A 23,872-nucleotide genomic window follows, 5' to 3' on the forward strand; every position below is an offset into this window, starting at 1 on the left:
CCTGGGTCCTACCAGCCGACTCGTCACACCACCCCGATGAGCTCCCAGACCACAGGACGCTGCCTCTAACAACTGGGCATTGTCCGAGAGACAGCGACAGGCGTGCAGGGAGTCAGTGCCAAGGGAAGGGGAGAAGAAGGAAAGCAGGGAATTGCTTGAATATCAAGAGTGCCAAGGTATGCAGCAGAAAGTTTTCACTAGGAGGCTGACCAGCTCTTCAGAGTGGAAAAGAAAAAAAAAAAAACAACAAACTAAACCCAAACAGAAAATTGGCAGTCATCAAGTACTTGTCATACATTAAAAAAGATACTAAGTACATTCCCCTGTCAGGCCTGTCACAGCAGCTTATTTCGGGAAGGGAGGAACATAATAGCTAAGGTTTGATGCCATCATGCCAAAGCTGGTATTTGACAGAGCCTCCAACAGAACTCCCACCACCTCGGACGGGCACGCCGCAGCTAAAACTCCCAGCTTTTGCTGCTGAGAATATCCCTAGGTCCCATTTATAAACTGCAGCAGCTGGCCCAGTTCACAGTTCCTGCCCCAATTTTAAAAATCTAAATTACATTCATGACCCCATCCTTTTCCACAACAGGTAGCTAAGGAATGCAATTCACTGGATTCCCAGAGGAAGCCAGAATAGGAGGGACCCAAAGCAGAAGGATGTGCAAGAGGACTGGAGAATGCTGAAGAAAATGCATCACATCCATGCATTTCCACGGGTAAAAGGAACTGCAAGGAAAATAGTCACTCTAAGAAACAAACAAATAAACCAACCACCAAATCCCAGCAGTATGCCAAAACCCGCAAGTTCCACCCCCTCCCAGGGTTTTTCCTCTACCCCCAACTGCAAATTATTCTCCATGTGCAGTTCCCAGTAAACCAAGCTTTGCTAAATAACCCCGACATGTGCGGGGCTGAGAACCAGCCAACAAGCAATGATGAGATGTCCCCGGAATGATTAAGGAAAACGCAGACATCTCTCAGGTTACAAGCAAGCCTGTTGTACTCTCCCCTCCGTGCATATGCAATGCTGCAAGCACTGTTCCGAAAACCTCTGATATTCAAAGGCTCATTTGGTTGACAAGGAGCCTGTGGATTTGTGGACAGATTGTCACACAAACTGTCAGGTTTTTAGAGAGACTATCAGACCTCTCTTTGCCTACGTTATGGAGCACATCAAAGACACAGAAGATGAACCAGACGCAGACTGCACAGATCTGACAGAATGGTGGGTGTACACATTCAGAATACTGTACGGCTGGGGGGGGAGGCTTAATGTGAATAATCAGGGGCTGAAAGTTCCAGAAATGTGACAGATTTTGGCAGCAATTCTCATCTTTGCATTTATTTATCGAAGGGAGAAAAACTGCCATACTAGAGGCAAACTTGGGAGAGGAAGAAAAATTGTACCAGCAGCAATTTATTTTGCCACCGTACTTTTTCTTTATTATTATTACTCCCAGAGCATTTTCTGAAGATATTTGTATTTTCAGTCAGGGTTCTCTCACTATGCTTGCAGCTTGTCTTCCCATTTCATCCTGTAGGAGAGGCTGGTTTAATGACTACAGCCAAAAAGACCGCTAGGACTTTACAGGTCACTGTACACTGTTAATGACACAGACAAATCCACGCTTTCAGAAGTGCCTGCTGGCTCGAGGCTCTGTCTGGAGATGCTCAGCTCATTATTCAAAACTTCAAGCTCAACTTATGGGTAATCAGCACATCTGAAGAAATATACCGTACCCAGACAATCAAAAAGTGAAGTAACAAAAGCTATTATAGAAAATACTAACCTTAAGCATTAGGGTCTCACTTTTTAAATGAGGACAATGTTCACTTATCTTCCAGTGAGCTAGAAACCTCCGTTAATGAATACCTGGTAAAAGTTCCCAGCTCCACAGCTCAAAAGGAGTTTTACAAGGATAACTCGATGTCGTTCCCCTTTATTAGTAATACTTGGAGAAACATTACAAAGCAATGGTATATTTATTTTACAGCTGGCAAAAAAAGTTATTAGGCTATTTCTACCAAGAAGTATTGATTATTATTTAAAAAGGAAAGTAAAATATAAAATGAAACACTGACAACACGAAAAAGAAGATGGATTAACACAGATTCCTTTGGCCTGCCTTTACAACACCACTGCCCCATAACCTCCAGTTGTCCCTGCAAGGCACCAGTTCTTCCAGAGAAAAGAACACTAGTATCTTTTTATATTTATTTTGCTACTTAAAATGGATTTAAATTCTCCACACAGTAAACAGAAAATAAATACAATGTTTATTCTAAGATAAAAAAGCCAAGGAGGACAAAGGAGAAGGGATAGTAATAGGGACAAGAAAGAAATCAGAAAATATGCGTAAGCAATTTCCTTTCCACCATCTGACAGTCTCATTCTCTCTGCTTTTTGTGATCTTCTCTTTCACATGGTTTTTAACGGACCTGTTTTGCCTCCTCTGCAGAGGATAAGGCATTGAAGAGACATCTCTGTAGCTGGCAAAGAGCTTGTGAAGTCTCCAAAGACAAGCCCAGAAGGACCACAGACTGCCAGTCAGGTGGAGAGAAGCATTTTCACAGCAGGGCTACTGAGATGTAAATATTAACGCAAAAATCAAACACCCACCGAGAGCAGAGGCAGCCACACAAACGCGTCACCCCCATACTCCAGCAGCGACCACTCCTTCCCAGTCGATGACTCTCACAACCCTGGTGCATGATGTCACCCACGGCCTTCCATCGCCTTTGGTCACCCCCAGCTCAGTATGGTGCTTTCATTACAGAATCCAGGTGGAGGAAAGGGAACACGGAATTTCTTACTTTCAGCCCACTCCAGAATAATAGAAACACTTACTTATTAACATTAAATCAGAGAAATCTCATAAAGCCTTGCTGCCAAGGCATCTCAGGAACGTCACACGTATGGTGTACCACACATGCAGATGCAAGCTAAAATACTCCCAGAATTTAATCTCTAAACGCTATTTCTAACAGCAAGGAGCACTACACGCAAACAACAACAGACCTTGACTTTGGGACTAAATGAGGAAGAAATAAAAGTAGGCTTAAAGCTCCCAAAGAGATACTTTGGTATATGCATCTGTAATTACCTGAGGTTTGGTGCTGTAGCTGATAAAATAGCTTTTCTTGTAACAAGAAAAGGCTTGGCAAATAGAGTTAAAAGTGGATTTTTCAGGCTCATGAAAAAAGTATCAGCTTTTAGCCTGTATCTACTGGACAAGGCCAAACAAAACACCCCAGCCCTTCAACTAGGAACAGCTTGGGCTCAGAAACCAGACAACAGGAACACAAAGAAGGGACAGAACTCTACTTTTGCTGGGGAACAGCAGGAAGGGAAAAAAAATAAATAAAAAAAAGCACCCACCACACAAACACTGCAGACCTGGAGCCAAATCCTCTCTCCACAAAACAAGTGAACATGCAACAAACCTACAACCCAGCCTTGTCCTCTGTTCAACTGGCAAGGACAAACTCTACGTTCCTCACCTGGATACCCTTTGCCTATCATAGAAATTGACAGCTAGGACACAATTCTTATTTTTTTTGTCCTTCCTGCAAAAAACCTTTGCCTCTAACTGGAGGAAGAGTTATTATCTCGGTGCCACGCGAATGAGTGATTAGCCATCAGGAAGTAATGGCTTTTTGCTGCTGCTAACGGAAGCTGTATCTCGACAAATGACCTAAAGGTGAAAGGTCTCATATACTACACTTAATCCCCTAAACAGTCAAAGGAAATGTTGTGGTATACACAACCATTATGAAAAATAAAGTTAAAAAATTTATATACATGCCCAGGCAGGCACACGATACAGCTTTTTGCCCCCCCTTGGTTGTTTTTTTGGTTTTTTTTTTGTTGTTGTTGTTGTTGTTTTTTGTTGTTGTTTGTTTTTTGTTTTTTGTTTTTTTTACACACACCCTTATGAGTCGTATTCTTCGTTTCAAGAACCACGGCCCAGCCAGTTCAAGGCTTGCTGCATGTCAGGGCAAATTAGGTATTTCTGTATACCATCCCATACATCATAAGACATCTCTGGTCGAAAAAAAAATCCAGGCACTCCTCGATTGACCCAGGCGCACAAGCTCACAGCAACCTTGCAGCTTGAAATTATATAAGCAAAACCTTGGCTTCTGTTCAGAAGAATAGCAAGGGAGAAGGAAGGAAAAGGAATTAAGCCTTTTTTCTTATAAAAAGGCCTGAAATGCAATAATTGGGAAGGAAAAAAAAAAGCTAGCTCTTCTCTTAAAAAAACCTAGTTATTACAAGTCTTCTCAAGTCAGAGGCTTAGAGTTTTATCTCAGCTCCTGCATTTCCTTCTCCCGTCTCTCGCTCCTCTGTGGCCCTTGGAGGCTGACACAGATTAAGTGGCCTCTCGGTGTTTTCTGGCTCTGTGGCCATTCCTTGCTGTCACTGCCCTCTGCACAGGGCAGCGTCCTTCATCTGATGGGTACTCCACCGGTGAGTAGTGACCAGGGCAAAGCTCTCCGTATTTGTCAGAGTTCGGCTCTACAGAAGGCAGACAGTTCTAGTGTGTGAGAGATGTATGTTTATTATTCTTATTTAAAACAAAACACAAATTCAGCCATTATTTTGTATTTACCTACAATGGGGATGGACAGTGAATGAGTGAGTCAGGTAATCTTCATTTGGTTCAAGGTGTTTAATGGTAAACTGCCATTGGGATCATTCTTGGTGCAGCAGAATATACAGCCAAATCACCAGCTAACCCCAAAACCAAGCACACAAAAAACCCACCACTCACCATCCTGGAATCAGGAGAGCCTGTGACAGATGAAGCAAATACCATTTGCAGTGGCTCAAGACCTCACAGCAAGCCTGATGGTGCACATATATTTAAGAACATTAAAACACGTTATTTACAAGCTACTTCTGAGTCACTCTGGTCTCTTGGGAATGTGCATTATATGTTCAAGAAATTGGAATAGCTCTTTTATTTATGTTTCTTTAAAAAGACTGGCAGATGGGGAAAAACCTTCAGAGAAGTGGCCCTAGGCTGTCATGAAACACGTATTTAACATACCCACAGTTAACTACTAAACACACTCACTTCAGAAGGTACAGCCGCTGTAAATATGGACTAGTCCCTTTTTAAAGTCTGATCTCTGGACTACTTAATTCAGCACAAATTTGAGATGTTCTGTGGAGTCTGCCCAATTTACAGAGTAATTATTAGCCATATTTTCCATTAACATGATGACAGCATATTCTGTAAGGGCAGAGCCATAATTTTAAGGACCTTTTCAAAACAAGCCCAGGCCTTAGCTTTATTTTTAAGTCACAATAGTGATGCCTTTTTTCCTGCCACATGTGGAAGGACCGCTGCAGGCTGAAACCGAAATCTCAGATTCCCCAAAGTCAGGAACTTATGCAAGTGGATTACACACACACATACTGAAGTTCTGTCTACCTGAAACAATTTCCAAGACTAAGTCTAAATCTGGAATATCCCAAGAGAAGTGCAAGCTTCAATCATCCTGGTCCCAGCAGACACGCAGACTCCAGCCTAAGGTCTGGAACATATTTAATCAATTCACTGTGCTAACTCTCTGCAGTTTCATAAAATAGCCGATACTGCAATAACAGGGCCAAAAATTAATTGTACAGTGGTTGGCGAATTACACGGAAATAACAGGCAGCACTGGTATTTATTGCAGCAGGATAATGTACTTGGTGTTAAGGTACAACTACACTACAGTAAATATAGGTGAGAGACAGTGTGTCTGCACACATATGTACGTATGTATGTGCATGCAAGCACTGCTTTCCATTAGAAAAGTAGCACTGGTTTTACTGCTAACAGTGCTATCTGTATATACATACATTTCTAAATACCATTCTGCTTATAAACAAGCATATAAGCAGCATAAAGAAGGACAAAAGAGAAATTTAAACTATAAGGAAATAAGAAAATGAATGAAATGAAGGCAAAATTGGGTTGAATAAAAAATTATGTGGGAGGGTATCAGAATTATTAGATAATGGGGAAAGCTCCCAAGACAAAAGCATCGCCTGATTTGCTCTTTTCGGACTAGACAAATACTCTGGTGTTGAGTTCTAACAAAGAGGCAAGATCACATTCTAGGTCTTTTTGTTCTGCCTTTAACAAGTCTTCATAGTGATACACTGATGAGACCAGATACCAGATTGTTATCTAAATTCAGCTGCTAAATTCAGTGTTAAGACACTAAGTTCAAACCACACATTGCCACATTTATTTCACAAGTCGAGCCTGAGGATGGATTCCTCCGAGATGAAGCAGCCCATAAGCATCATTCTCTCCCTCTGCAAAGGTACTCTAAATGCCAGGGAAACCAAATCACCGTAAGGCTCTGACAGTTCACCCTTCAGCACACAGACTGCAAGCACGTCTCTACGCTCATCGGGCAGACTGAAGAGGAAGCAAACACTTAGTTGCTGTTTGTATAGAAGCTGCTTGTAATTTGGTGTAATGTACTGTACATCAGTCAACACACATTGAAGAGAGAACATACGCACTGCAGAGACAGCAGAGAGGCAGTGCTGACATCTAACACATTTTATTTACCCTACTGTAGATGTTCTTTGAGTTCATCAAATTACCAATCAATTTATCTGATCTCTAAAAGCTGGTATACTGAGGTATATTAACCACTAAACTTTACAAGCTTTCAGCAAAACAGCCATTAAATGGGTGAACTGAGCACAGGGCACTGCAAATCAGTTTCTAAGTTGCCCAATGGCCACAACGAAGCAACCTCTCCCCGCAGACAGGGAGATGACGGAGAAGCGCTACGAAGGCAGCCTCCCCTAGACGCTGCTCAGCCCTAACGGACACCGGCGGAAAAAAAAGGAAATTACAGATGCTGCACTGCCTCCTCCTCCCCCAGCATGACATTTAATGTCTGTGAATAACTGAAAAGAGGAAGAGGATGGGAGGTCAGAACCGGTTCAGATGACAATTCCAGGTTCGTTCTTTTTTCATTTTGTTCCTGTTCAGAAATTTAATGTGCACACAGGACAAAAAAATCTTCAGTTCTCTAAATACCAAAGGCTGTGCCCAGAGAGACTGCTTAGAGCCATTGCTGCCTGAAAGACAACGTCCACACAGCCTCGGACAGACAGCCCAAGCAACTGGGAAGTGATCTGGATGATTAGGACACGTCTTATCAGCCTATTTCACAAAACTGTACTGGGGATTATTCTTCTTGTGTTCAGAAGATTAAATCAACAGTTCGATGAACTGGGTGCTCTGCTGGCCTTAAAGGCAAACTGCTTTTCTGGATCACAGCTATTGCGGGTTCACATCAAGCACTGATGGTTCTGGGGGAGGAAGGATTTGCAGCAGGGGCAGGGGATGAGAAGAGCATTGAACAGATTAGGTAAGAAAAAAAAGGAAATTGTAAAGAGTAGTGTAAGACTCGATTATGAAGGCAGCGACAAGTGATACTTCTGAAAGGGAAACACCTTTTTTGAGACCAGAACTTGGTTTCGTACTAGCTGTGCTTCGTCAGCGTACCCCACAGCACTGGCTAGCACAGTAAGCTAGTGGCTGGCAACACTGCAGCCGGAGGCAAAGAGAGCAGCCCTTACACACCCCGCAAGAGCTCACACGCAGCCCTAAGATGGTGCAGGCCGCTTTCTTGAGAAAGTAAACAGTGTCAGTGACACCTGCCAAGGCACATCAGCTCATTGAGAAACGGGCACCGAATCTTCAGCTGCCACTGAGAGGGCAGAGGGTTCGGTTGAAGAGAACATCTCAACACAGCTTGTTTTGTCAAAGGGAGGCGAGTGCTCTCCAGGTCTCGTGGATACAGACACAGCCTGGGATCCCAACTCAGGGAACTGATTCCTTGTCCCCTTCAACAGAACTCCCTTGCCACCTTTGCCACATGACACCAGTTTGTTCAGCCCAACGATCTCCTTAAAATTGGTTATGAAGACCCAACACAAATGTACTACTCTGGAAGGCTTTTATTTCCAAGCTGTTGTTAGTTTTTCCACAGAGATTTTTACTGAGATGAGTTACTGGCCACAAAGCATGGAAATGACAGTGGACTCACATGTAGGGGGGGACCTTGGTGCAGTAGAGGTGAGAGACTGCTCCAAGAAGAAAGATCAAGGCCAATAAGAATAATGAACAAAAATAAGTTCACCTCTCGTTCTTTACACATCCTAAATGCTTTACAAACATGAAATAAATAGTAAGTGCAAGGGCAAAAGGAGATTCATTTAAACTAACCAAACAAGGTGAATGCCACACACAAACTTACAAGATTTGTGAAGTTAAACAGAGAATAAGGTGCAGTCTACCTTATTAATAAAAAAGTACTACTTTAATACATTCCTTTCCCACTTGCATAAATACTCTACAGCTTATGAATACCTCTTGTGCTACTCTACTGTTCTGAAAAACTACAAGCAGAAAAACATTGCATATTAATGTACCCACTGCTCACAGTAGTCCACAGCCACCTAATAAAAGATCACGTGGGAGCCGGAGCTTAGGAAAATGCAGACAGAGAAGAGACATCATCTACAGCAAGGAGTTTCACTTCATCTGCTGAGCTTACCTGCAGCCTTTCTCTGCCGTGTTACACTACTCCAAAGAGCTGCCCCTGTTTTGCTATAGCATAGCACTGCCCTTAACCTTTGTCAGGTTAAACCCAGCAAAAGGAGTCAAACAAATATTTACTTGGGAGAAAGTATACAACTAACACGCTAAGTGAAATCTCCTGGCATCTGAAGGGTTCCAGAAGAGACCACATTTCTTTGATGTCATACTTTTAAAAGGATGTTTCTACCATTTGGAGAAAGCAGGACAATGCATATACAGAATCCTTCATAAAAATCCCAGTTCTGAGCAGTATGTATGTTAACTCTTTATACCAAGCTCCCTACATTTCCCTCCCTGCTTCTCAGTAACATATAAACGCATGAAAGAACATCCGCTTAATCTTCTCAAATTGAGTGTTTCTAAGGTTTTCCTCACAGATTGTTAGGTTCAACTCTCATTCTTTCTACCCAGAGAAACACTACAGTACAAAACCTCCTTCAAAACAGTTGAGACTACCTACTTCTTGTGAAACACTTCCAGATTAAATGGATGAAATGTAAAATTACTCTAACAAGTCAGAGTTAGAAGTTTAACCGCTTATAACAAATTACCCAGGTCTCATTACTGGATTACTTATTGGAGATTAGACAGTCGCACTGGAAACACAGGTGTGGAATGGAATGTCTGTATTACCAGCTCCAAAATCCTGCAATTACACACAGTCATACAAGAAACAGTCAATTCAAAGGATCTATTCCCTGTAATTTTCCTGATTACCACGATACTTCAGGCACTCCAAAAACATACAAGCAACCCAAGAGACTGAAACACACAGCTACAACTAACCACCAGAGTTAAAGCGAGGAAGACCAAGGGCATCACCAGCGTCCTGATCCTCTGCAAGGAATTTGTTCAATAAAATTTGATTTTAAAAAAAAGTCTAAAAAGCATGCACCGCTCTGCAGGCAGAACAAAACCTACCACCCCTTCAGACACACAAGCCCTGACAACCTCATAACGAAGGGTGGAGTGGGAAGAATACCTCCCAGCAACAAACTACAGCATTGGTTTAATCCCAGTACAGCTACTTGCTGCGTTCAAATCTGCACTCAAACCAGCTGAATACTGCTAGCAGCAGTAGTGCGTGGCATTTGCTCAACACAAGTCAGAAGTGCAAATCAAGCATTAGGCACTACAAAGAAACAGCAAACCAAACCGTGATTTTGATACCGCTGCCACCTATATTCACGGTCCACCCATACTTTGAGCACTGTGTGCATGGTTCTGGCTCACGCCTCTCAGAAAGGATTAAATAGATGTGGAATAGTTTTGAAGATGACCAGCCAGGACAATCAAAGCATTAGGGGCAAGAATCCCATATACTTGCCCTGATTTTATGCTCAGCCCTGGACACGGCCTTTCGGCCACAGTCAGGCCAGGATATTGAACTAGCTGGATGTTTAACGCGACACAGCACTGCTGCACTCACCATTTTACTTCTTCCAGTGCTTCAGTAGAAGGTGTATGGAAAACCCCAGAAGCTGAAATTGCTTTTTCATACATGTCCATTCCTGTGAAAATTTTAATAAGACTGTCTAGAGAAACTGAGTTTCTCAAGATCTATTTGAAGTAAGGTACACCCGTAGTTCATCTCATGCAAAACTAAAGGCAAGCCTTTTTAGCATTTCTATAGCTTTACTGTTTCACAACACTTTGCCCTCCCATTATAAGCTATTCCATCATATAGATGGAATAACTGAGATAGATGGGCTAAGTAATTGTTTCAAACTCCCAAAAGAGAAACAGCTATTAGAAAATGAGTAGTTTCTTGCTTCCAATTCTGTGCTCTGTCCAGTAGATTACAGTACTCTTTCAGAGATTACAAAGTAAAAGGATAATGTATTCACACAATCTGCTGCATTCATGGGAACTACTGAGCTCAATTCTGGTCAATACATCTCAAAGACAGAGCCGCAAGGGGGAAAGGGCCCAAAGACAAACAAGGACAATGAGAAACCTGGGAAAAAAAAAAAAATAAATCACACAAGCAAAGGCTGAAAAGGTGAGGACTGCTCAGCTTAAGGAGAAGGTAAAAGAGGGAAAAGAAGTCTACAGATAATGAATAATGAAGAGAATTCCTTTTGTCTCTTTCACATGAAGGATAATAGACAAAAACCAGAATTTAAACTGGTAACAGAGAATTTACAGAGTATAAAAGTTAACCTGTGGCACACACTGCCACATGATATTGGAGGCAGAGCGCTAAACAAGGCTTCAGGAAAAATGCCTGAGACACGTAGAAGAACGATGGCAGTAATCCAAGTCCCATTACAGTGAATAAAAATACTGAATGAAAATAAACTCTTTTGCAGCAGGGCATGTGTCAGCCTCCGACTGACAACACTTAGGAAGACTCTTCTCAAAGTTGTTCTCTGAAAGGTTGTTGCTGTTGTTGTTTTGGTGAGGTTTTTTTGCATCTTCCTTCAAAGTCTTTGAAAACTGACCACTGCCAGAAGAAACAGGAGAGTCTCTGTGTTTGATTCAGTGCAACAGCCACTACATTGTAAGGACTATGTAATAATTATTCTTAGCATCCTACTGGGAAGCTACTTCGTTCTCAACATCAACAGTTCAAAATATCTTTCAAAACCAAATCTAAGTCTCCTACTGCTGAATTCTGTTATCATGCAGAAGTGGGGACAAAGGCAACCAGAGGTTACAGACAGGCACAGCAGGGGAGGAGAGGGGAGAATTCCTTACAGCCTGAGCCTTAGGAGGAGAAATTTCAGCTTTCTAACTCCATACTGAGCCATCGCATTCATTCACTCCAAGCCCAAAACCTCTGAACTACCAGTGACCACACGGCAAGCCACCATCCCCTCTGAAAACAGCAGAGAAAGCAAACTTCTATTTCAGAGCTCCTCCCCACCTCATCCTCTTACTGACAGCTTTTTTCTAATATAAACAACACACATACATACATAGATATAAAAAAAATATATCTAAGCCCAAGTTGGAAGGTTTTAGCACAATGAAGGAAAAATAAATAAATAAATGTCAAGGTCTGCGTGTATTCAACAAATAAAACCAGAATTATATAAAAGCAACAGCTAATAAAAAAGATTGTTCTGTGTTGTGTTTTCCATCTTTCCAACCATTATAGGAATAAAATTATCCACAGAGAAGATCGAAAACCTTTTTCAAAACTAATACAATTAAGCTTTATTACACTGTTTCAAGTACATTTCTCTCCTCTCCCTTCCAGCCCCCACCACATCCCACTCCAATCTAGACTAACGGTTGGAGGCATTCTTCTATTTTATTACCAGCAAAATGCTAGTGTTTAAGGGTCAGAAACTATCTAGTGTTTCAAGAGAGGAAAGAAAACCTGTCCTTTTTATCTGCTTGCTTTTGTACACACAAGAACTAGAAGACAGTTTATACACAGCTCTGCAGTTTGAATAGGTCTATGGGCAAGCCACCTCACTCCCCTGAGAAGATCCTGCACTAAAATATCCACCACCTTGTTTAAAAAGTTACCCTGCAGAAAGATACATGGACCTGAGAAGGGAAACACAGAATACAACAAAAGACTTCAAAAAAGAGGACAATGCAGCCTGGACACAAACTTCTCCCCACTCCTCTGTCCATAAAGGACAGACACACATACAAATTTTCCCTGCAGTTTCCGCTTCATGAAACCAGATCCGGGGAGAATATAATAGAAGCACACAGCATGAGACCAAGAAATTGCAAAAATTCCCTTTGTGCATGAACATATGGACAACTGTGATAATTAGAACGATAGCTGCTAGATTGTTTGCAATTTCACTGAACAATCCCCATTATCTAGAAATAGAATTTAAAAATCTGAATGCAACACTGAGTGGTAGTTTTAATAGTTTATTTTTTAATGAACTGTATGGATTAAAGTGTTGCAAAATTGTATCATGTGAAATTGCTCATGGGCATATTTTATCATGAATGGCTTAAAAAAAATGCTGTATGGACAATCATGCAGTAGCAGGGAATGAGAAGGGGAATAGACGTGCCGATAGTTTTCTACCATTTCTATAATGTGTAATTTTCCCATGTTCCATACTCACCATCATGCTACATGTTGGTAGTAAAGCTGATTGATTTCTCTGTCTTTTTACAACCCACCTTTTTCATTGTTTGCATTTCTTTTTAGTCACATAACACCACTACAAGTCAGATGTATGCAACTCCCTGTCAGGAGGTCTAATTGCTTCAAATTGGAGAAGATTATTCTCCACATTTATTAAAAAATAAAGACTACTTATAACATTATTTCATTTTGCCAGGAAGTGAAAAATGCATTAGTTCATAAGGAACAGCATGGCTGCTCCTATTTTTATGCCATCAATTTTTAAAAACTCATCATGGTAAACAATTAAACAGAGAAGCAAATCCCACATTTAGGGGAGAGTTTCAAATCCCTAAATGGATTTTCAAAGGTCATTTCAGGCTTAAAAGATGCTTGACAGTGTCTCTTTAAATCACGTTTATTTCAAAGGCTTACCCAGCAAGAAGCAGGCAGTGCACTGCAGCACCCCCCTTTGAACTGCTAGGCTCCCCAGAGAAAAATATAATAATAGAACTTTAATTCATATTTATAGCAAGATTTGTGGGGTTTTATTTTAATTTAGGCAAGGATTGTTAACAAAAGAAATAAAAAAACCCACACTTGTTTTTTGAACTTAGCTTTCACCTAAACCCCATGGTGAAAAAGAAAATAAAGTTTGAACTACTTTATTAAGAAATCCTCCAGTTAAAAATGCCTTATCTTTCAAATGCAAGTTATTCAAGAGATTTGGTTCACACAGCTTTTTCATAACTTAACTGTGTAAGGGATGGGGGCAGACAGATACTGGGAGCTGATAGTTCCAGGTTGCCGCTTGTTTCTCTGCTCTTTGGATCTACAGAGATCTGCATCCAATGCTATCAGTGCTCAGAGGTCACAAACAGAGGACATCTTAGCCTTACCTTCCTCTCAATGCGGGCCAACTGCTCTTTATAGAAGGCCTCTCGCCGCTTCAGCTCTGCTTCCCTGCCTTGCAGCTCCACAGCCTGGGAAGAAGAACAAAAGAGCATCAGTGGAAGAAGAAATTAAAAATAAAAAGTGTGAGTGCAAGGAAAGCACATGGGACGCAGACTGGAAGGAACTAAAACAAAATCATTGCTCAGGACTGGTGTATGGGATCCCTCCTGGTAGAACTACAAACCTTCAGCATTGCAGTTCATTTTGGATTATCCTCACAACTTTGAAACTCTCTTATTAGCATCATATTCAAACTAATATTCTTGTTTTTATTTGTCATTATTAAAGGAAAACATATAATCATAGAGAGCTGACACCTTTCTATTGCCTTTTTCAGAACTCCACCTTATCTAAGTCTTTGTTTTTCATGAATCATGGTATCACCCCACTTCAACATTCTTCACCTTACCTTAAAAACAAACCTTAAATCCTCCACTTCATCAATACCTGACCCTTGGAGTGTCAGAAAACTTCTATAGATTTAACATATCCCTGCAATCATGGGGAAGATCCAAAATAGTCCATCTTGTAACACCTTGGTTACAACACACTTTCTCTCTGACCATGCGTTTGCTTTTACACACACCTGATTCCCCTGATAGCTAGGTGCCCTCTCCAGACGCTCTCTGCACCTACACCACCAGCACCCCCAGGGTTCCTCTGGCTGGGTGCTGCAGATTTGGAGGACAGATGGGTGTCAGAGAATTTCTCTTCCATCTTCTAAAGTATAAGTGTGACATTTCCAAACAGCAAACTTGGTATACAAGCACGTGCTTAAGCATAACCTGGTCGTCAACTGAACAATGATCAATTGCGTGGTTACAGCAACAGCTTTTGCCTTTTAGCTCTTCATAAGCAGCAGCACTTCATTGCACTCCCACCCCTAAACTGAAGTAGCATTAAGAAAACACAGCATTGATGGAACCAAACCAAACTTTTTAAGCTTAAAAATAACAAGCAACAATAGCAAGAAGAATTGCACTTCTTTTAATTCCCCCATCCCACCCCAAAATCTCTGGGGCCACCAAAGTTATCACCAGGCAAGACGACCTTTCGAAACTAGAATTATTAGTCCGTTTAACATGAACACAAACCCTGCTAATCTTTAGCATCCCAGCAGTATTGCTCTTAACTTTTAATGATGATGGTACAATCACAAAAAATGCTGGTCCAATACGATTAATCAACTGGGACAGAAACATCCTCATGGGCTCAGACCTGTCGTTTTACAGCCAACAGCCATTGTTAATGAGAAAAATTACACCTGAAAGCCAGTGGCTGTGCTTTTCCTTTTTTCTACTCCCCTGCTGATGGAAATACAGTGGTATAATAGGGCTTGTAAGACATTTTAAGCTAGGCAGTGAGGGACAGTTGATAAGCAAGCAAGCAAAGAAGTAGAAGCACATGAAATAGGGGGTTTGCAGGGGTGTGGTGATGGTGTCTGTTTGTTTGTTTATTTTTAAAGGAAAAAGAAATGTTTTGGTTTCCACATTTGTCATCCAACCAACAGGGCCAGGGTAAGGCTCAAGCACTATAGACTCACATCTGAATCCCCTTACTCCCAAAGACACTTGATTTAAGACAAAACCTCTGGCTTTGGTTTAACCAGAGCTGCTATACGTCTTCCAGCTCACAAACCAGCTGAAACAGGATGGGAAGGGGGATATGAGAATCAGCTGCCCCATACACGTAGCCTGACCAAAGAGATACCACAGCAATAATAGGGGCACTTTGTAAGTGCCAAAACTATTACTATTTCTGTAATAAGAGAACCATAGCTATCTTTCTGAACCAATGTCCATCTTCTATACAGAAAAGGAATAAGCAATTTCAACTGAAATGAAACAGAGGTGAGAAGGCAGGGTGGTCTGGTAGATGACCAGAAGAACCTGATTCTCCTGCTGATTTTCTGTGTAAAACCCATAAAATCAGATTACTAAACAAGTGATTTGTATTTCCTTAAGGAGAAAATAAATAAGGAATAGAAAGAAGAGGAACATAGTACTGACCCCTCTACACAATTCGGATGAAAGGTACTTTTGATGTGAAGTGTATTTCAAGAAAAAGAAAAAAAAAAAAAGAAAAAGAGTCAAAAGATCAACTCTTAAAAATGCAAGAAAGTTTCTGCTCAATCTACATAAATTAATTATGTGGCAGTGCTACTGCCCTGAGTAGCAGACTATTCTGGGAGCACAAAACCAATACGTGTTACAATACTGGTGGGCAAGAGGCTTTATTCTGTTTCTGGCAAGACATGGCTAAGACTTCTCTGGAAGGGAACACAAACCAAATACCTAATCTCTCCAGTGGGGTGGTGAGATGCAGACACATCAGAGAAGTGCTGAAAAGCATGATGGCAACCCACGGACACCCAAGCAGACCTGACTGGAGCTGGGATGCCCACAGTGAATGATGCCTCCACACCAACGCACCCTGCAGCAGACAAACATTCTGTCAGTGACTCCCCCAAGATCTCACAAAATTGATGTCAAAGAATCAAAACCAGATACCCCAACTGCAGACCACAATCTCAGTATACACACACCCCCCCCCATTCTTCCCACTAAGTAATTTCTCCCATACTATCTCCCATTATCCCCCAGTCATCATCCGCAAGTTTTCTGATGAACCAGAGGTTGCACAGAAAACTTCTACTCGTCACTCGAACATATTTTCAATGCCTTGTTTGTTTTCAAGAGCTGCTGCTGTTTCAGTGCATTGAAGTATTCTGAGAAACATTCTATTTGTGACAGATCTGCTTGAAAGTCGCTTTCTGTTTCCCTCTATCCCCAGCTGGTATTACTAGAAACTTTAGTACACTTTATGATGATGTTTGAAGTATGAATGGTACAGTCAGAGCATGTGTCATTTGAAATATTCACTGTTCCAAACTGGGTTAGGCAACAAGGGACATTTTGTATGAATACAGGATATTTATTAAGAGTTCCTCTAGTCCTGCTGCTTATTCCCTACCTGAAGTCAGAAGCCTGTGATGTCCCAGACAGAACTGGCTGCTATGGAGATGATTACAATTTCACAGGGTATTGAGATTGCAGGTGCCAAACAAAGCATCAGATACACTTTTCACATAAAGGCCTTTAGAACTGAAGAAGGAAGGAGAAGGGAAGACATACACAATAACACAATGGTTTGAAAATCATATAACAGAAAGTTGCATTTCACATCCACGCTGCAGAAGCTACATCTGAGGTTCAGCATATGACACAAGAGATGACCAAAGCCCAGAGATGACATCTAAGAAACTGTAGTGCAGAACACAGCAGAGTGTGATGTCCAAGAAGTATGAAGACAGAAACAAACCAGAGGGAGGGAAGGAAGAGTATAGTTAGTTGCAGAACACACCAGTGCACCCAAAACTTAGAAAAGTAGCATGGGACAGCATGTATTTGCAAAAGAGAATGAATGCAATAGGCAATTGTCCTCTGTACAAGAACTAAGTGTAAGATATACCAAGGAACTGCTCAGAAATCCTCTGTGATGTGTCAGAAGTTACAAGCATTGCTTTGTTACAAAAGGACAGTGAAGGTATACTACCAGCAGGCTACTACAGCTTCCTTGGGCATGGATCTATGGACTGGCTGGGAGCTCTTTCAAATTCTTCCTACTTTTTATCCTGACACTTTTTTCACAGCCCAAATTTTTTCAGGTTATCTCAGCGCTGCTTTGAAAGGTGACAAAGAGCCAGGGCAGAGTCAAGTGCGACTCCCTGCCGCCTCCTCTCTCTTTATCAGGTAACCCATTTAGAAACAAACTCTGCAAGCACATTTCTGAAGCTATACATTACATACTGGCTCCAGTAAAGAATTCAAGTACTGGCCTGCTAACTGACATGCAGGCCAAAAGAAATATTTTACAAGCCTCTTAACTGAGGTAATGAAATGTTATTGGTTCATTCTGTATGAACAAAGCCAGACACTCTTCGCCTCGTCCTGAATTGACACCAACACGTCAGACTGTGCAACTGATCTTCTAGAGCTGGGCTTCACTCTAGCTGCATCCATTCCCAAATTAGCTTTGGCTTTGCCCCCCACGAAATATCACCAGATTTTTATTATGTTTAATCATAGTCCCTTCTCATCACCTTGTTAAACACGAAAACAAGGAAGGAAATCTGCTTGAAAAAAGGGCTTCTTGGCAGGGTCAGATTACTGTAAGGAATGTGGCACCCAGGAATAAAGGGCAGCAATAGCACAGCCCACAGCTGACGGCTACCTTCAGGCTGTCTGTCTCTGCAGTACCATTGGGATCCTGGGATGTGGGGAGAGGGAATGGAGAAGACTCTACCGGAGGAAAAAACCCACACCCCTCTCTGCAAAGGGCAAGTTGAGCTAGAAGGAAAGGTCCATACCTCAATCTATAAAGAGCTTCCTCAAAGGCAAGTCACAGCACTTCGCAAGATTACTGCAAAAATATTTATCTTCTTGGCAAAACACATTCACCAGTCACAGATGAACTAGTGAGATGACGCCTAGAGAATGAGTCGGAAGCAATCCAGGGAAAGAAGCTACAAGGATAAAGGAAAGGTCCTTAAGTCTCTATCAATCACCTTGTTTCTACATTATCCGATCTCTGCCGAGAGGAGTTATCGGCTTCCCCCAGAGGTATGCAGTAACATCTCCGCAGCAGCACAACAGAGATGTTTTGGCTGGGTACCTCAGCTTGCCACACTTCACAACGGCAAATTCTTATACCTCATGCTTTCCCATGTCTCTTCCAGTCCTGGTAGCAGTCCAGGTGGCAGGGGAGAAAAACAAATGCTATTAAAGGCTCCAAGACTAGAAGAAGGAATTGACAGCAATGCACTGAAGAACAGAACTAGCTCCAAAATTAGCTAGCTGGCATGTTCCTCACCAAGCCTAAAAGGAATGGCAGAGCTGAAAGGGCAACAGTGAAACAGTAAGAGGCAGCTTGCGCACATCATGCCTGAGCCTGAACAGCAGAACTTTACAGGGAGGCTTGTGCTGGACAAGTAACCATGGGGGAGCTTTGACTCAACCTCCACTTGCACCAGCAGACACATCACCGGTACTGTGGAGCCGCCTGCAGCCACTATTCCAGACACATAAGGCCTACAAATCATTCTGTTGAAAGCATGTGACTGGGTTTTGTCTTGTTTTAGACCCCAGATGCAGATGGCCTTAATATCAGTACCGGTGTAACCTTCATTTCCTCCTGTTTCTGCTACTCTCTTAGCCAACACCACACATCACCAAGATCAAGTTTGGTTTCAGCAGCTGTAAGCTACACAAAAGGAACCAGTGAAAATCTTTATGGAGGAAATAATATGCAATTTTCTAGCTGAACACCTTTTAAAATGTAATGACAGAAAATAAAATCCTGCATCTGTGCTCAGCAATAACAATCTGTACGCGCGCAGTAACAACATGACACTTGGAATAAGCAAGATCCAGACAAAAAAAAGAGAGCTTACCCAGGCGTCCAAATCCGCAGGCTTGGAATAAAGAGAGCGCAAGAGAGAAAGGAAGGGAAAGAGAAGAAAAAGAGAAATCAGTGATTTATGGAGGCCGCCTGCTGCTGCACAATATAGCTTTTAGGATGACAAGTTTAGAAAAGTTCCTTAAAAATGACAAGCATCTTAAGCAGTGCAGTGCTGTCCCCTGTTGGGAACTGTGCTATTAAAGCAAAACAAAAACACACGCAAACCCAAAATTTAAAGCAAAGCAAAGCCCCCAAAGACGGCAGCGGGATCCCCCTCTCGCGTGGAAGCTAAGCAAAGACAGATGTGAGGCAGCCAGTTGCAGGGAGTCATGCAAGGTGCTGCATAACATTAGAGATGCTGATATCCACAAAATGCACCAATGAACGCAGAAATGCCAGGCACACTCAAAAGGAGGTGGCCAACAACTGCGCTCTTTCCAAATCACCTGCAAAGAACAAGCATCCTTTTGCAAGGGCATTTCTGAATGCACAAGGTGACCTACCTAGCAAGCCATCTTCTTTACTGGACAATTTCAAAGAGTGCCTCCTAACAGAAACCCAGCTGACCGATCAGATTTCCAACCAGATCTCACTTCATAGGCAATTGAACACATTTTTAGGGCACAGACCAAACCTCTGCCAAACCCAAGTTGCCTTAACCTGCTCCTTCTTTTGTTGGCAAGCCTATTTAAGTATGAAGACAAGCAGATGAAGCAGGCTGCAGTATCACCTCTTACTTATTTATTAGTACTTTTTACTTAAACAGTAACCCAGCAGCAGCAAAGCAAGCGCAAGATGATAAACATTTCATGCCCATAACCACATCCTTCTGAAGCCAAGGCATTTATAAGGCAGCCATGGCTCTCATTTGCTGTCAAGAGCTGCAAGCCTTCCCTGCCTCTCTGAGGGCTATGTTCAATCAGCAGCACATTCGCTAAGCAGAAGCTTCAGAAAGGCTGATCTTTTTTATTATGATTATTTATTTGAGGGGAGTTGACAGGGCAGGAGGAACTTTCCTCTTCGTCATAGTTCAGTGCCAGAGGGAGCAGGCAGTGGAGTGCAATACGTTTATGGGATCTGCCATCATTTTAATGGCACAGGGTGACTACTTCAGGTAGCTGAGGGATGAAGTGTCATCAGTTATGCGTGTCGTCCATCCTCATCCTTTGCAACAGCTGAGAAGGCTGGAACTAAACATCTACATTTCAACTGGGGGAAGCCAATTCCCCCCTTTCTGCAGACAGGTTTGATACAGCAGCGTCAGGTCCTTGGCCAAACAAACCAATACCCAACAGGTGTTCACTGGTAATTACTGACCGGCCTTGACAAAAGCCTGATTTGAATAACATTTTTCTTCCTCCTGATTTTTACAATCACGACAGATGTGCTTAGCTTTGTTTTCGCATTTTAGCAATTGCAAGCCTGTCCATCCACAGCAGATGGACAGGAGAAACACAGGGCTCTTTATGGTGCACATTGTTATTTCAGCAGGTAGGTCATGCACACCAACAGCTCTTTACGGGATTTACGTCTGTCATCCCTGGGGTGCCTAAACCAATAACAGTCATGTTCCTGGTGGACAAATGCTTGCATGACACAATGAACACGGGGTACTGACTCAGTGGCACTGGACCTGAGAAGAGAGGAAGGAAGAGGAACCATATCTACCACTGAGAGGTGGTCCCTCTCATATCCCTACAAGATGCAATGCACAATAGCAGAACTACAGTTTTAAGAAAGATAACACTGTAACTAACCATGGGGCATCTCTTCTACAGGTAGTGCCAAAGGCTTTAATTTTGTCACCTTTCGGGGGGGGGGGGGGGGGGATGGAATTATTACTCCAGGAACAGACAGACACACTCCACTGAATGGAAATGGGAAAATTAAAACAGGTGTAGATGCAGTAGGACATATTGCTGTGTTGGGAGAAAATAACTACATTTGGATTGAAGCACAGACTAAATCAAATATAATAATAAAATAACACAGAAATGAAAACTCAAGAGTGCTACTGGTGTAAGTTTTGCTGCCTCCTAAGCATGTGCCAAGATCTCTTTGTAGACCTGCATTTACCAACTCTGACTGATAATAAAAGACACAGCACTAATATATCCAAAGTTTAAGTAAACTGTTTAAGAAATGAGCAACATCTGGGTTCCTTGCCTCCTAACCGAGTAAGTTTCATTTCCAGCTGGGGGCTTGCGATATTTATAATCCCAGCCCTGGGACACAAGCCATCTTCTAGCACCCTTGGTCAATACTGAAATACTTGGTCTTTACTGACATAGCGGTCAGACATTGGAACAGGCTGCCCAGGGAGGTGGTTGAGTCCCCTTCCCTGGAAGCGTTCAAAAAACATGTAGATGTGGCACTCTGGGATATGGTTTAGTAGGCATGGTGGTGTTGGGTTGATAGTTGGACTTGATGATCTTAGAGGTCTTTTCCAACCTATGAGTCTATGATTCTATGAATAATGCTGAACTCTTCTGCTAAAACAAGTGCTCATTTCTCTTCCAGGTAACCCGCTGGATAGCAATCGCAGGAAGCTGAATAAATACTAGACTTCATCATTTGTGGTCAAAACCAAATCAAGATAGTCCTCTTGACTGTATCAGAGGCAAAAGAAACAGGTTCTCAGGCCAAACCAGCAACCCCTGTCCTAGGTATTTATACCGTGGGAAAAGACAACACAGTCTACTTGGAAAAGACACGGGCTAAATACAGGAACTCTGTAAGTAACGCATCTGTGCTTCCGAAAATTTCACACTTAGCACTGATTATTCAGGCAGAGGATGCTTTCCCATACACATATCAACAGTCCTATTTCCAATGAAATCAAGAATACAGTGCCAAATTAGCATTTCACATACACATGGACAATTTCCAGCAGCTTCTCCCAAACCCATACACCACATCACCCATGACTGCCATAACAGGCACGCCACTCTTGTCTGTCATGGTCAGGGTAAATAAAAATGGCAGTGAGCAATTAAAACATAGTTCTGCAACTGGCAGTGAGGGAGGAAGGGATCAGCATGACAGAACAGCAGCCTTAGGAAGGACAACGCCTTTGTAACCTGACTGGAACCAGCTTCACTTTAGATGTCCATCACCTTGCCGTAGTCAATAAATCTGTCAGATAACTAATTTCACTACAGCATGACCAATGACTCAGGAATCCAGACTACCAGCTTGGTTGAGTTCTTAAGTAGGAGATCTCTATACAGAGTATTTTTAGGGGCACTGCCAACTTTGGGAGTGGAAGATAAGAGTGGGAGATGCGAGAAGTGAGAGGCAGCAGGTGCCCAAAACCCAAGACAGCTGCTGGCAACAACTTTTGCACTCATGTCAGTATCTGAAGAGTGCTGCAGCACATATTCCAACATCTTGATGACCAGACGTCATCACTGAATGAGCAAAGAGTCATTTCTTTTTAAGGCAATAATCCAGCTCTAAACTTTTCGACAATGATAGGAATTAAAGCATTTAAAGAATATATCTAGACATTCAGTATCCACTCCAGACCCTTAAACGCTTCCAGTTTAGTGGAAAATTGAAGCAGTATCAATATTAAATGTAATGAGAGTCAGAGATGTAAGCAACTGACAAGAGAGAGGAAGCAGGAAGAGACACTGAGTAGCAATCAATTTTGAGGCAAGGCTGTGATGAAATTGCTCAACTCTAATGTGTACAGAGCATACACAATTCTATAAACATGAAGATGGGAAGCAGCAGAAAAAACTCTCTGGCCTTTTATGATTCAGGGACAACTGCACTCCTAATACTTATGGCATTGCTGCAAATAGGTTTGCTATGCTGACAGTTGATAGTTTTCATTTAAAACAAAATAAAGAGAAACCTATTTTATAAAATCCAAAGTAAACCATCCGCTTTCATTGCTTGCTTTAATACTTCAGCCCATCCCCACATCCTCCTTTTCCCATCACCACTTCTATACATGCATACATACATACAGTTTTCATTTTGTAGGCTGCCAACAGACAAGGCATTCAATGTCTATAGAAATCTTGCAGAGCATAGGCTCTCTAGAGATGTATGTTCAAGACGCTTATTTCTGATAGCAGGTGAGTCAACAACTCCCTCTAAATTTTTACCTCCTTGCTTAAATTCCTGCTCTGCCTATTAGACATAAGGATCTCCAAGTCCCTGACCAATTTAGCAAAAAAACCCATAACTCAAAAGAGGGCATCACAAAATTGTATATTAATTATGACTTTCTACCCCAGAATTTATTTCAGACACTACTGAGTCAATGAGGTATTTTCTCATAAAGCTAGAAGCAAAGGCCACTCAACTCTTCTTGGATTATTTCTAGCTCATAACCATTAATACAGACTCCCATTATGCTAGCCTAAGGGTAGCATATGGCTTTCTACGGATAGGACAGACGGGGAAAATAACAGTTACGCATGCCTACATCCCAATCTCATTTCTGTGCATGCATATTGGGACATAGCTTTCTCTTGCCAGATTCTTAAATACCAAATATATTAGCTTCCGAGTCAAACACAGTACTTCAAACCCAACCACTGTTTTGCAAAAAATGAAATGACATGCATAATCAACCCATGTGCCTCCAAGCAGCAAAAATGATAAACCATGTGAGTTCAGAAGGAATTCCCTTCCCACACTTGTTCCCAGACACTACAAGCGATTTTTACCTGCCTCTGAACAAACAGATATTTATAGGCACCAGCCAATGGATACAAGTTTAGCATAGTAAAGTGAATAGAGCTCCTTCTGCAAGATTAGA

At 42.0% G+C, this 23,872-nt stretch overlaps 1 protein-coding gene across 6 annotated transcripts in view; it reads right to left on the bottom strand.

The window, feature by feature from the left end:
* CHCHD6 (coiled-coil-helix-coiled-coil-helix domain containing 6) overlaps nt 1–23,872 on the bottom strand; it is a 118,479-nt gene that overhangs the window by 62,789 nt on the left and 31,818 nt on the right. For 4 of the 6 annotated variants that reach the window (XM_075433044.1, XM_075433042.1, XM_075433045.1 and 1 more), the window contains exons 5-6: nt 19,088–19,108; nt 13,581–13,664 (exon numbers count right to left, since the gene is read on the bottom strand). In XM_075433044.1, coding sequence (XP_075289159.1) covers nt 13,581–13,664; nt 19,088–19,108 — 105 coding nt within the window. The remainder of the gene's footprint in view (nt 1–13,580; nt 13,665–19,087; nt 19,109–23,872) is intronic. The other 2 variants (XM_075433043.1, XM_075433047.1) reach the window with 1 other exon arrangement.

Source organism: Opisthocomus hoazin, chromosome 11 (genome assembly GCF_030867145.1).
Source record: "Opisthocomus hoazin isolate bOpiHoa1 chromosome 11, bOpiHoa1.hap1, whole genome shotgun sequence".
NCBI classification, from domain to species: Eukaryota; Metazoa; Chordata; class Aves; order Opisthocomiformes; family Opisthocomidae; genus Opisthocomus; species Opisthocomus hoazin.